The sequence below is a fragment of the Oncorhynchus kisutch genome, linkage group LG9, assembly GCF_002021735.2.
Source record: "Oncorhynchus kisutch isolate 150728-3 linkage group LG9, Okis_V2, whole genome shotgun sequence".
NCBI classification, from domain to species: domain Eukaryota; kingdom Metazoa; phylum Chordata; class Actinopteri; order Salmoniformes; family Salmonidae; genus Oncorhynchus; species Oncorhynchus kisutch.
In genome coordinates, this window is record NC_034182.2 from 541,409 (window position 1) to 556,061 (window position 14,653).

At 42.7% G+C, this 14,653-nt stretch overlaps 1 protein-coding gene across 4 annotated transcripts in view; it reads left to right on the forward strand.

Annotated features, from left to right (window-relative positions):
• The window catches only part of LOC109879081 (voltage-dependent calcium channel subunit alpha-2/delta-1), a 177,486-nt gene extending 163,036 nt beyond the window's left edge, over nt 1–14,450 (forward strand). For 3 of the 4 annotated variants that reach the window (XM_031831413.1, XM_031831415.1, XM_031831416.1), the window contains 6 exons: nt 941–993; nt 1,405–1,460; nt 1,899–2,022; nt 4,626–4,738; nt 8,925–9,007; nt 10,564–14,450. In XM_031831413.1, coding sequence (XP_031687273.1) covers nt 941–993; nt 1,405–1,460; nt 1,899–2,022; nt 4,626–4,738; nt 8,925–9,007; nt 10,564–10,686 — 552 coding nt within the window. In that variant the 3' untranslated portion in view covers nt 10,687–14,450. The remainder of the gene's footprint in view (nt 1–940; nt 994–1,404; nt 1,461–1,898; nt 2,023–4,625; nt 4,739–8,924; nt 9,008–10,563) is intronic. The other variant, XM_031831414.1, reaches the window with a different exon arrangement.
• The last annotated feature ends 203 nt before the right edge of the window (nt 14,451–14,653 follow it).

A 14,653-nucleotide genomic window follows, 5' to 3' on the forward strand; every position in this document is an offset into this window, starting at 1 on the left:
AGAGTGTATTTGTTAATCCTGCAGCAACAGGAAATGTGGATTAAAGTTCATGCACATTTTTGTAGTGGCTGATAAATTTTTTGTTAGGACATATCAAGTCTGACATTTTGAAGGAGAAATTACAAACTTTAGAGGCCTTTTTAAACCTACCTAATTTGCAATGGAAAATTCTCTGCAACAAAATATTGATAAAATTAAGATAGCACATCTAAAGCTGGATCTACACAACCAACAACGTTTGTGGTCTGTAGTCTTCTGACACACTTTTGGAGTGATCTATCACTTTAATTTAAAGTCATTTACAGAATTATTTAGGTCAATGTTGGGTCTAGATTTTTATCATACATTTGTTAATTAACATACAGAATCTTTGTAGACTTTGATCTACATTTTCATTGTTACTGACAAATAGATTTTGACAAAAGTAGATCAAAGATGTAGATAATAGCTTTTGATTGGAATTTGATATGACTTTTAACATGGTTAGTTAGCTCCCGTTGATGACCAAACTCTATCAACCTGGAAAGAAAGGACACAGGCCTGAGTCACTAGACCAGAGCATTGCATGCTAATCATAATCAAAACAACATGGCTGTTCTTTCAGTCAAACCGGAACCTACTTGTTGTTCCTTTTCACTTTGTAGATTTACACTAGCATCTGTTGTGGTGGGCTCTGTGCTAATTCCCTTCCAAAATCTTGTCTGGCTTGTCTGAGTCGGTGTCCTCGCACTTGGCAAATGCCTCGGGTCGAGACTCGCCTGGCCAGCACAATCAGGATGTTTAGAAAAGGTATAAGCCCAAGTTTAAAATGTGCTGTTTTACATGGAATGTTTAGTTATTGGGAGTTGTTACGATTACCTGAAGTTACGCTTGGGCTTCACCATATGAAAATATGTTTTGTAATGTGTTTTGTAATACCCAACCTTTTTGTCCCTTGCAGCCCACCATAGCAGACATTTTGAACGTTGGATGGTTAGCATCAGCAGCAGCCTGGTGAGACCCAACTCTTGGTTCTTTAACACTGTTCCCAGTGCAGATGTAAAAATACAGAGGCAGTCTGTGGGCCATCTGTGTAAGCATTCTACAGGTCCCAGAGCACTTTGTTTACACTAGCTCGCCTTCTGTCCTGATTTCATTCGCTGTGTGTCTTACAATATGTCCAATAAAATTAGATTTGTTTACAGGGAGGCTAACACATTGTCATATTTTTCCACACAAAGGCTTTTTGATTATGACATTTGCGGTTCTTTCGCTAAAAGCCAATAAACTCGCCATCTGAATGAAAATCTGTAAGAAATGTGGGTTGTGATGATACAGTATGTGAGTATTTTTCCTGTCACGGACAGAAGATTTGTTGGATGTTCTGTCAAGAGGTATTCATTTGTGTACTTTGATTCCCTACAGGTCGATACTACAGCAATTATTGGTTAGCATAGCATTCCCTAATTTCCTGCATGCAGGTGAGATTTCCAACTCTTCTAAAACATTTTTTCAAATGAGGTTGTTAAGTATGATCTCATAAAAAATCCCGTTGTTATAAAATGCCCCTTTTCTATTTAGTATGATGGGCCCTTAATAAAAGTATTGGCGCTGTCGTTATGAAAGCAATGACGCTATTCTCAGAGCATAGCAAGTTATTCATCAAGCCATGATGAGCTATGCCAGGAATATTAATTGAGAAATAACATTGTTCAAATGTAGATGGATTTCTGTATGTTTTGGCTACCAGAGCAACTGAACAGTAATTTGTCTTCTCAGAACTTGAGAATGTACACGGTGTGTTCTATGGACATAACCCCTACCTTGCTGGATCCTTGACAATCTGTTTGTTTGTGTGGGTGTGTGTTGTGCGCGTGCGTGTGTGCTGCGTTTGTGTGTGCGTGCTGTGTGTTCCACAGCAGACACTGATGACGAAATACCTGACATGTCCAAGGAGAGCTGTATCACGGAGCAGACTCAATACTTCTATGACAATGAGGAAAAGTCCTTCAGAGGAACACTAGACTGTGAAAACTGCTCCAGGTGAGAGCTGTCATTCACTGCAACTTATTTTACACACTCCAGGGTCTTTTACAGTAGGGAGATTTTTTTTAAATGGGTAGGCACTACCTAAACTTGTCCAATAACAACATAGAATTCCATTTTCCATTGCAAAACGTTTTGGTATTGCGTACCCAACTGAACATAACCTTGGTAAAACCTCATCAACAATCCTCTGGGACTGCCACACAGAGCACGAGATGAAACTTCACTCAAAATTCTAGTTCTCTCCTTTAGTTAATACTATCAAAATGTCCCTTTAATGTGGGAATTGTGATCAAATCAATACAATATTACCCACTTTCAATGCAACATACCGAAACAAAACTAATTATGCAAGAGATTTTCTTGTAGGAAGAGCGCATTGGAGTACGATTCTATTGACTCAGGTCCACACTCTATTCTACGGTGCGGCATAACCAATCAGAACTGCAGTAGAATCAGACATATGCAAATAGACCTTTGCCATATATGGATCTGTGCCGTTCACTTTCAACTGGACTGTGCTTACAGCATGAGAGGTTGGGAGTAGATACGCTTGTTTTGAGATCAAAGCATCATTTGTCTGAATCTCTGTAATAATGGTATGGGAATAAAAAAGCATTTTATTTTGTTAAGTGGTTTCTTGCATCAAACAATACATTTTCAGTCACCTTGTATGAAGGGCAAGTGGATAAACAGGTTAATGTCAAGTCCTGCGTGTTTTTTTCCAAAAGTCTCATGGAATGTAGACCTACATTGAACACCACACATTGGCTCAATAGAATACATTATTCTACATGGCTCAGTGGGGAAAAGGCACTGGCTGATTGCTATCAGGCCTGCTCTAAACCAGCTGTGCAGATTCAAGACAGTGGAATGTGCTTGACCCATATTACCTCTGACAGTTTATTTCTAATAATAGGGCATAGGATCCTATCTAAAGATGGTGCTGCCATACAATTGGTTTTAATGACTATGTATACATCTGAAATGGCAATGTGGTAGTACACTACTTTTGGCCAGGCTGGAAGGCACAGTGGGTTTAATGTTGGACGCAAAGAATCTTGGGAATCAGAGCCCCTCAATTGAATACAAGCACCTTCATTCCCTCCACCCCACCACATAGCTAAATCATTGAGACTACAAACAACTTCTTCACACAGGTTATGTGCGATTTCATTATTAAGTACTCTTGTTATATAGTCTTGGTCTGCTAGTGGTCTGCTAGTGGTCTGCTAGTGGTCTGCTAGTAGTCTGCTTGTGGTCTGCTTGTGGTCTGCTAGTGGTCTGCTAGTGGTCTGCTAGTGGTCTGCTAGTGCTGCTAGTGGTCTGCTAGTGGTCTGCTAGTGGTCTGCTAGTGGTCTGCTAGTGCTGCTAGTGGTCTGCTAGTGGTCTGCTAGTGGTCTGCTAGTGCTGCTTTTGCTGCTAGTGCTGCTAGTGGTCTGCTAGTGGTCTGCTAGTGCTGCTAGTGGTCTGCTAGTGGTCTGCTAGTGGTCTGCTAGTGGTCTGCTAGTGCTGCTTGTGGTCTGCTAGTGGTCTGCTAGTGGTCTGCTAGTGCTGCTAGTGGTCTGCTTGTGGTCTGCTAGTGGTCTGCTAGTGGTCTGCTAGTGGTCTGCTAGTGCTGCCAGTGGTCTGCTAGTGGTCTGCTAGTGGTCTGCTAGTGGTCTGCTAGTGGTCTGCTAGTGGTCTGCTAGTGGTCTGCTAGTGCTGCTAGTGGTCTTCTAGTGCTGCTAGTGGTCTGCTAGTGCTGCCAGTGGTCTGCTAGTGGTCTGCTAGTGCTGCTAGTGGCCTGCTAGTGCTGCTAGTGCTGCTAGTGGTCTGCTTAGTGCTGCTAGTGGTCTGCTAGTGCTGCTAGTGCTGCTAGTGCTGCTAGTGCTGCTAGTGCTGCTAGTGGTCTGCTAGTGCTGCCAGTGGTCTGCTAGTGGTCTGCTAGTGCTGCTAGTGGTCTGCTAGTGCTGCCCGTGCAATTGCACTCAACCGAATAAATCTGTCACTCTAATGACAAAGTGGAGTTCCCTGGGCCGAGGAGGTAGTAAACTCCACATGCCTTAAAGGTGAGGTAGAGTCAGTATGCTGCAAGGCAGACCACAATCTTGGCGGTGCGTTTGCTGTTTTAAGGCTCCCTCGTGCTGTCTAATGGGGTGCCTGCCACACTGTGTTGCTGTGCATTAGCTTCGCATACGTCGCCAGTTAACAACCACCATAAAGAAGGTCCATTTTTGTCTAAACTCAAAACTGCCGGCCTGTGTTTCTGCTATGGTCTGCTATGGTCTGAGGCCGGTGTAATTTAGGACTAGAGCTTGGACCATATATAAGCAGACAGTGTTGCCCTCACACCGACCCTTCAAGGTTGGATGCAACTTATGTTTGGTAGGTCGACTCAACTCAACCCATTCAGACAATTATGTTCTCATTGGAACATACAGGTGTTTCACTTGAAATATAATTAGATTCCGGGAATCTTCCAACCGGGATTTCTGGAAAACATGTGAACATTAGGGAAAGTTTCAGGAATTTTTCAACCCTAGTGTTGTAGTACCCCGTCTTCCCCAATGCCATGTCTCATGGCATCTCCTCTGTGTCTTGTTTCTGTCTCGATCCAGGATGTTCCATGCTGAGAAGCTGTGGAAGACCAACCTGGTGTTCGTCATCGCCGACGCCAAGCTCACCTGCATGTCATGTGACCACAAGCCCTTAATACAGGCCGAGCAGCCTTGTATCCTTTAAACATACAGTCAATAGAGCAATGTTTAATATTGTAATACAGTAGTAATATATTAATGTCTAATGTAGTTGTGTAATTCATCTGTACTACTTACAGTCTGTTAGTTCTAGTTTACTGGTCTTTGTATATACAGTGGCTCTTCTTAAAATAATCACATCTAACTAGATGATTTGTTTAATTATTAAAAGGTGTACAGTTGTACAGGTTTTTTCTTTTATCCTACTGGTCCCTATATTCTTGACTTTTATAAGCAGAGTACAATATTTTTCATATTCCACAATGGATCAGAACTTCCTCTATGGCGAAGGACCACTCAGACCTGTACTGACTGCCTGGCTTCTCTCTCTGTTACAGATGAACCAAACTCAGACCTGTACTGACTGACTGGCTTCTCTCTCTGTTACAGATGAACCAAACTCAGACCTGTACTGACTGACTGGCTTCTCTCTCTGTTACAGATGAACCAAACTCAGACCTGTACTGACTGACTGGCTTCTCTCTCTGTTACAGATGAACCAAACTCAGACCTGTACTGACTGACTGGCTTCTCTCTCTGTTACAGATGAACCAAACTCAGACCTGTACTGACTGACTGGCTTCTCTCTCTGTTACAGATGAACCAAACTCAGACCTGTACTGACTGGCTGGCTTCTCTCTCTGTTACAGATGAACCAAACTCAGACCTGTACTGACTGGCTTCTCTCTCTGTTACAGATGAACCAAACTCAGACCTGTACTGACTGACTGGCTTCTCTCTCTGTTACAGATGAACCAAACTCAGACCTGTACTGACTGGCTTCTCTCTCTGTTACAGATGAACCAAACTCAGACCTGTACTGACTGACTGGCTTCTCTCTCTGTTACAGATGAACCAAACTCAGACCTGTACTGACTGCCTGGCTTCTCTCTCTGTTACAGATGAACCAAACTCAGACCTGTACTGACTGACTGGCTTCTCTCTCTGGTACAGATGAACCAAACTCAGACCTGTACTGACTGACTGGCTTCTCTCTCTGTTACAGATGAACCAAACTCAGACCTGTACTGACTGACTGGCTTCTCTCTCTGTTACAGATGAACCAAACTCAGACCTGTACTGACTGACTGGCTTCTCTCTCTGTTACAGATGAACCAAACTCAGACCTGTACTGACTGACTGGCTTCTCTCTCTGTTACAGATGAACCAAACTCAGACCTGTACTGACTGACTGGCTTCTCTCTCTGTTACAGATGAACCAAACTCAGACCTGTACTGACTGACTGGCTTCTCTCTCTGTTACAGATGAACCAAACTCAGACCTGTACTGACTGACTGGCTTCTCTCTCTGTTACAGATGAACCAAACTCAGACCTGTACTGACTGACTGGCTTCTCTCTCTGTTACAGATGAACCAAACTCAGACCTGTACTGACTGACTGGCTTCTCTCTCTGTTACAGATGAACCAAACTCAGACCTGTACTGACTGACTGGCTTCTCTCTCTGTTACAGATGAACCAAACTCAGACCTGTACTGACTGACTGGCTTCTCTCTCTGTTACAGATGAACCAAACTCAGACCTGTACTGACTGACTGGCTTCTCTCTCTGTTACAGATGAACCAAACTCAGACCTGTACTGACTGACTGGCTTCTCTCTCTGTTACAGATGAACCAAACTCAGACCTGTACTGACTGACTGGCTTCTCTCTCTGTTACAGATGAACCAAACTCAGACCTGTACTGACTGACTGGCTTCTCTCTCTGTTACAGATGAACCAAACTCAGACCTGTACTGACTGACTGGCTTCTCTCTCTGTTACAGATGAACCAAACTCAGACCTGTACTGACTGACTGGCTTCTCTCTCTGTTACAGATGAACCAAACTCAGACCTGTACTGACTGACTGGCTTCCCTCTCTGTTACAGATGAACCAAACTCAGACCTGTACTGACTGACTGGCTTCCCTCTCTGTTACAGATGAACCAAACTCAGACCTGTACTGACTCAGTCTCCTGTCTCTCTCTGTGGCTGTTGAACCAAACTCAGACCTGTACTGACTCAGTCTCCTGTCTCTCTCTGTGGCTGTTGAACCAAACTCAGACCTGTACTGACTGACTGGCTTCTCTCTCTGTTACAGATGAACCAAACTCAGACCTGTACTGACTCAGTCTCCTGTCTCTCTCTGTGGCTGTTGAACCAAACTCAGACCTGTACTGACTCAGTCTCCTGTCTCTCTGTGTTGCTGTTGAACCAAACTCAGACCTGTACTGACTCCGTCTCCTGTCTCTCTCTGTGGCAGATGATAGCGAAGGCTATTCCACTCTGAAAGGCTTACAATCAAATCCATCATATCCCCTCCAACACACCAGGGCTGTAGCCAATTATGCAAGGAGCCTAATGAAAATTCACATAAATTCAAAATGGCAGCCAAAAGGGTTTCAGGGGAGGCTATTTGATTAGCTCCAAAAATGACGTGGTTTTTCCATGTCTTTCTGAAAGCATCTGTTCCGATTGTTCTTTCACATTTAGATTAGTGTTATGGCTTGATATTTAATTTGATATGGTAATTTACTTCAATCCAAAGTGGATGGTGATACAGATTGGGTATGTGTGGCCACAATGTGGGTTACACACAGCCATAGAGAAACAATGTAATAGTGTTCCATTTAATTCTGTGCCCACAATATCTGGTGATGCAAGAACTACACTGAACAAAAATATAAACGCAACATGCAAACATTTAAAAGATTTTACTGAGTTACAGTTCATATCAGGAAATCAGTCAATTGAAATGAATTCATAAGGGCCCTAATCTATGGATTTCACATAACTGGGAATACAGATATGCATCTGTTGGTCACAGATACCTTAAAAAAGAAAAGTAGTGGGGTGGATCAGAAAACCAGTCAGTATCTGGTGTGACCACCATTTTCCTCATGCCGCACGACACATCTCCTTCGCATAGAGTTGATCAGGCTGTTGATTGTGGCCTGTGGAATGTTGTCCCACTCCTCTTCAATGACTGTGCAAAGTTGCTGGATATTGGTGGAAACTGTAATACACTGTCGTACACGTCGATCCAGAGCATCTTAAACATGCTCAATGGGTGACATGTATGGTGAGTATGCAGGCCATGGAAAAACTAGGACATTTTCAGCTTCCAGGAATTGTGTACCGATCCTTGCGACATGGGGCCGTGCATTATTATCCTGTAACATGAGGTGATGGATGGCACGACAATGGGCCACAGGATCTCGTCACCGTATCTCTGTGTATTCAAATTGCCATCGATAAAATGCAATTGTGCTCGTTGTCCATAGCTTGAGCCTTCCCATACCATAACCCCACCTCCACCATGGGGCACTCTGTTCACAACGTTGACATCAACAAACATCAGTCTGTTATCTTTCATGAACAGTTGAGCCCACTTCTCCAGCGTGCCAGTGGCCATTGAAGGTGAGCCTTTGCCCACTGAAGTCAGTTACAACGCTGAACTGCAGTCAGGTCAAGACCCTGGTGAGGACAACGAGCACGCAGATGAGCTTCCCTGAGACGTTTTCTGACTGTTTGTGCAGAAATTCTTTGCTTATGCAAACCCACAGTTTCATCAACTGTCCGGATGGCTGATTTCAGACGATCCCGCAGGTGAAGAAGCCGGATGTGGAGGTCCTGGGCTTGGTGTGGTGGTTACATGTGGTCTGCGATTGTGAGGCCGGTTGGACGTACTGCCAAATTCTCTAAAACAAAGTTTGAGGCGGGTCATTGTAGATTAATGAACATAAAATTCTCTGAAAACAGCTCTTGTTGACATTCCTGCAGTCATCATGACAGTTGCACGCTCCCTCAAAACTTGAGACATCAGTGGCATTGTTGTTGTGTGGCAAAACTGCACATATTAGAGTGGCCTTTTATTGCCCCGAGCACTAAGTGCACCTGGGTAATGGTCATGCTGTTTAGTCAGCTTCTTGATATGCCACACCTGTCAGATGAATAGATTATCTTGGCAGGAGAAATGCTCACTAACAGGGATGTAAACACATCTGTGATCACAGTTTGAGAGAAATAAGCTTTTTGTGTGTATGGTACATTTCTATGCCACTTTTCACATGTTGCGTGTCTATTTTTGTTCAGTAGATATATTCTAGTCAATTGAGCTACCAGAACCAATGGTTTATTTCCTAAATGGGTTGATGTAGCTGAGGGACCAGACCCATGTGAAATGGCTGAGAAACCAAGGTTCCGAAAAGGTCCAGATGCCTGTTTCGACAACAACGAGAGGGTAGGTCACGTCATTATTTTGTCATCCTCTGTGTTTAAAAATGGCAACCGTCAAATTTAACGTCACAATGTCAAAACTCACAATACACTAATATGTTTTCACAATGCATGTGCTTTTCTCAATGTGCATAATTCTCTTGTTAATGTTCCATCTTTTACTCAAAATGGCTGCCTCTTTCTCTATTCTTGTCTTTGGATTACTATATGTGCAGAGATTTCCCACACAAATACAAGTTATTGCCAGGTATTGACATACTGCACTGTATGGTTCAACAGTAAGCAAATATTTAGTGTATATGACTAAAATCCTTTGTGTGTGAAATCTCTGCACTTGAATGCTTTGGTTTGTTTTTCAGACTCGTCTTATCCAAGTGGCAAACCTTTTGGTTTCTCAAAGTTTCATGATGGTGTTAACTTCTTCTGCTTGCACTCTTTCTATTACACACACACACACATACACACACACACACACACACACGTAGACACACTCACACATACATATGAAGACACACACACACGTAGACACACTCACACACACATATGTAGACACACACAGACGTAGACACACACACACACACACCTTCCTTCTATCCAGATGCTTCTCTCTGTTTCTCTCTCTTCACCTTTCCACAAAGTGTTCTGTTTTCTCTGTTCTTCTGCCCATTCTCTTTGCACATGGACTTTCTAACTGCTAACTGTGGAATGTTTGCTGCATGACTTTCTCTTTCTCTTTCTCTCTGTTTCTGTTTCTTTCCTGCTCTTTGATTGGCTGTTGATGGTTAGGATGAGCACATGTGCCCGACGAGCGCAGGCTCTCCATTGGCCTCCTCTCTGCTCATGTTACTGCCGCCACTGTTCATGTGCTGTCTCGGGTCAGTCCCATCAAGCACACTCTCTCTCTCTCTCTCTCTCTCTCTCTCTCTCTCTCTCTTTCTCTTTCTCTCTTTCTCTTTCTCTTTCTCTTTCTCTTTCTCTTTCTCTTTCTCTTTCTCTTTCTCTTTCTCTTTCTCTTTCTCTCTTTCTCTTTCTCTTTCTCTTTCTCTTTCTCTTTCTCTTTCTCTTTCTCTTCTCTCTTTCTCTTTCTCTGTATCATACAATGTATTTCTGTCCATCTCTTTATCGGTCTGTTTGTCTACTGACGTGTTTACTAATCTAGATGCTAGCTAACGCAGGACCTTGCTTCCTAATTTAACTCTAACAAATTATTATTTATTTTATGATGTAGCAAATGATACATGTCTGAAAATGTTTAGTTATTACGCTCCACTCTATAGAGCTGTACAGATTATCAGACATCAGAGAATCCGACATGGATTATTCCATACTCAGATTACAATTATTCCATACATACCCCAATCTCTATTCAATGTGGATATGCAGTCTAGTACCATTATACCTTGCTATTATGTCATCAAACATAGCTTTATGAATATGTAAGACATACTGGGCTGTTGTACCCCTACTGAACCAATTACCTTTTAGTCAGCAGGGTTGTGTCTGTCACTAACTTGTCCTCCCTGCCACCTTCCTCCTCCCCTCTTGTTGCCGTGGTCACAGGAGGAGGACTTTGACTGTGGTGGAGCGTCCGCTCTGAGCCCATCCCTGTTGGCCATGGTGGCGCTGCAGCTGGCCCTGCTCTGGCTCCTGGCCGGCTCAAGTCACCACGCCGTCCCCTCGTGACCTCTGAAGACCTCGGTTGCCCCCGGCAACCGGCATGCAACGCCGCCTCAAAACGCCGAACGCTAAAACAAAAAAACATCTGAAACCACTTCCTGACAGATCTTCTTTTGGGATATTTGCGTTTTTCAAGGGTTTCGTTACATTTCTTCACCCAGGGGTGGGAGAAAGTGAGGAAAGTTAACATCGGCGGGATGTAAAAAAAAATCGAAGCGAGAACTTTCATCCCTGACCCCTGACCCCTGACTTTTCCCCTCCAGCCATCTAAGCTTCCAGCCATCTAAGCTTAGGGAGATCGAGGTGATTGAGTGGTGAACTTTGACCTTTGTTTGGCTCGACGATGACAACCCTGCGAATGCTACAGGTTGGACTGCCTTACAGTGCCAGGGGGAAAGTGAAAGGACTGCCTCTTCCTTTTGGGTTCCTTTTAGGTTTTTGGGGTTTTTGTGATGTTCTAAAAGAGATCCCCGTTGATTTTTATTCAACACTGCCAGAAACAGTGCTGCCCTTCGCAACAGTCCCGTTGTGTTTGTCACAACGTTATTTATTTATTTCTAAACGTTTTGCAGTGGCTTGTTACTCAGTATTGAAATGTGTGTTTGTTTTGTTCAAGTTGCAATAAGTTGTTTAATAGGAAGTCAGAAATCAGAATGTTTTTTATTTTACACTGGGGTGCTGTTGGCATTATTCTGTTCGTTTCAACTCCCATTTAAAAGTAGCAACACATTTACATTCACGCTGCTGTCCTTGTATAGATGTGGTGTACAACGATCATATTCATTCACATACATGTGGTCACATATGAACCCTTTTGCCCCCACTTCTGTTTGCGGTCAACCACTTCTCCCTCAACCTTGACCACAAATGGTCAATGTCGGGTCCTACCATCTTGGTATCTGGTCCCTCTGAACTAACCATCATTGCCAAAGTGCAATTGACCAATCAGGGCACCCCGGCTGGCCTCTAGTGCGCTCATTGGTCTAATCTCTAGTGCCATGTTGATTCTTAGTCAGACAAACCCTTTAGCTTTATTTATTTGACTGTGTGGCTACTGACCTGAAGGAAACTTGATGTGTTTGGTATTTAGTTGAATATTTCAGTTTGTTTTAGTGTTTTATTAGAATGAAGAGCGTAGCTGCATGCTAGTGTGTAATGTTGACTTTAATGCCATTCTTTGTTGATTGATTTCAATGTGTCAATGCAATGGATATAAAATGAAGAGAAAGAGTAGGGGGGGATGTAGGAAATGTAGACTTGGTACATGACAGTTTAATGGGGCTCATGTATCACTTCTTGATTTGAGTATCGTTGAATATGTGACTTGCAACTACAAGGATCTGTCTTTCTCACAATGTTCTGCTCGCTATTGAAGAGAACATTTCCCCAAATCAAAAACGATTGCACCTCGTTGCAAAGTGAATTTCCCCCTTAAAACCTAAATTGCTTTAAGACCTATTGGATCAATCAATACACGCCAATCTAAATTCATTCATATCAGTGTGGATATCAGTTCTGTTATACTTTCTTCGTTTTTGTGTGCCTTGTGGTTCTGGTACTTTAATAACTTTATGAATTAGAGATTCAAGACAGATTGACAATAGGATACTGTCTTTCTGAGTGTACTATACTATGGTATACACCTGCTAACTCATTTCCCCACAAGAACAGCTACCAACATACTACATGAGAAATAACAGAAATGTGCCTCGTCAATCATCCTAGCCAAATGATTATGCAGTGGAATAACTTTGAGTGAAAGAGACATAAGGTTAAGTTTCTTTATTCAACGTTGTAGAAAAACGGTTTTATTAAAACGCGGTTTTATTATCATGTCAGAATATCAACAATTCCTCTCTAAATTGATTGTATTCGTTTAATTTTTGAACATGGTTCAAAAGAGGGACATGGTAGATATGCTGTGCTTTTTTCTTTGTGGTGCAATTCAGCTTGTTTGACTGGGACGTGATCTGATGGTCGATTTAGTGTTACTGATCTGTTGTAGAGCAAATAGAGAGGAGTTCCTGGCACTGAATTGACCTCTTAAGCACTAAACAAGATCATTTCAGACCATCGATTCGATAACAATTGACAATCATAGTTTCCGATAACTTAAGACTAGTATTTGTAATAATTCATTGAATTAATTGCTGTAAATGACAATGCAAAGAACTGCCAAAACAGGGACTTTAAAGGAGCCTTGGGGTAATGTCAGAAACATTCACACATTGTTTCCTTTGAAAACAGAGGCATATGGACTCAGGAAACCACATAGTCAATTCAGGGTAGAGTTGGGAAACTACATGATTACGCTGTGTGGTCTCTAGTGCCATTCAAATACTTCTCCCACACATCATTATCATTGCTTCAATTAGAATTACAAAGCGTTCTTACGTCAACCAGAATAAAAATCCATCTGGACTTTTTCCATTTCTCTGAAACACTGAAGAGGAAGGGGACTTTTGTTATGATCCCAGTCTTAAGCTATGATTATTTGCCAATATGTTATGTGGCGAAACTCGAGCACCATCACCAAAGGCGGATTGCTGTCATGTGAGGTGACATTTATGGTCCCGTATTGGTTGTTTCAATGTTCTGTGGGGAAACTAACTAACATCCTGTATTTAAGACCCTCAATATCTAAGAACATTCAAGAATATCAAGTGCCATAGGACTCTCTTTCTCTGTTTACCGGGAAACCTATTACTAACGTTTATGCAACGTTTAGGATTGAATAAGTGCAAATCTCATCTATTTTCCCTGTGTTGCATGATAATGCCATGATACTGTATCAGTGGCAGGCAATGAGATAAAGTACCCTCTATCTTCTCCTGCTTTGGTGTGTATTGTTGGGATGGGAAGCATAATACCGTGGGTTTGTTGGGTGTTTGTTTATGATATGATAATGATACAGCTTCTACTGCCTTTCTCTTGAGGAGACAGCATTTGGTACCGCCCTGATCTGAGTGAGCGCAGTGGCCTAGCGGTTAGAGCGTTGGGCCAGTAACCGAGATGTCACTGGTTCGAATGCACGAGCCGACAAGGTGAAAAAGCGGTCAATTTGCCCTTGAGCAAGGCACTTAACCCTAATTTGCTCCAGGGGCGCTGTACTACTATGGCTGACCCTGTAAAACAACACAATTCACTGCACCTCTCCGGTGTATGTGACAATACATATATTTTCCTCTGTCACAGGTTGTCACATTCAAGACCAGACTAGACCCTTGGGAAATGGTGTCTGGTTATTTCATGCCACTCTAAGGTCTAAAATCAGATGCTGTCACCTCAGGAATAACATATTAGCAGAGTGATTGGAAGTGTTTTTTGATGCTGTGGTGCTCTCTGTGTGGATTGTGTGGGTTATGCTTTTTCTGGACACTTTTTTTTGTTATCATGAACTCTCAGTGTGTTTTAAGGGTTCCATGCCTGCCACACTATGTCAGGCTATTGGTGGGACCGCCCCCCAATCTTTCTCTGCCAGCGTTTTCATGGCAGACCATTGGTGGACATGTCCACTAATCTCCCCTTGTCAGCCTCCCTTTTGACAGGCTATTGGTGGGCCTCCGCGTCAATCTCCCTTGATTGTGCTTTTAAGATGTTACACTTTTGTGGAACTTGATTCACCTGAATCAGTCATGTATAAATTTGTACGATACTGTTATTATTCTCGGACGAAAGAAAGAAAATAGTCATGTTTATAATCCTGGAAAATGCTTATTCATGTGCAAATACAGTATATTCAGAATAAAACTTTCTCATTAGCTATTGAATGGTGTCCTCTTGCAGTTCTGGGCCCTTTCCTCCCCAACCCATTAGCTATTGAATGGTGTCCTCTTGCAGTTCTGGGCCCTTTCCTCCCCAACCCATTAGCTATTGAATGGTGTCCTCTTGCAGTTCTGGGCCCTTTCCTCCCCAACCCAGATTGACTTACTGTTACTGTAACTTTGCCAAAACACATTTCCCACTTTTCCCC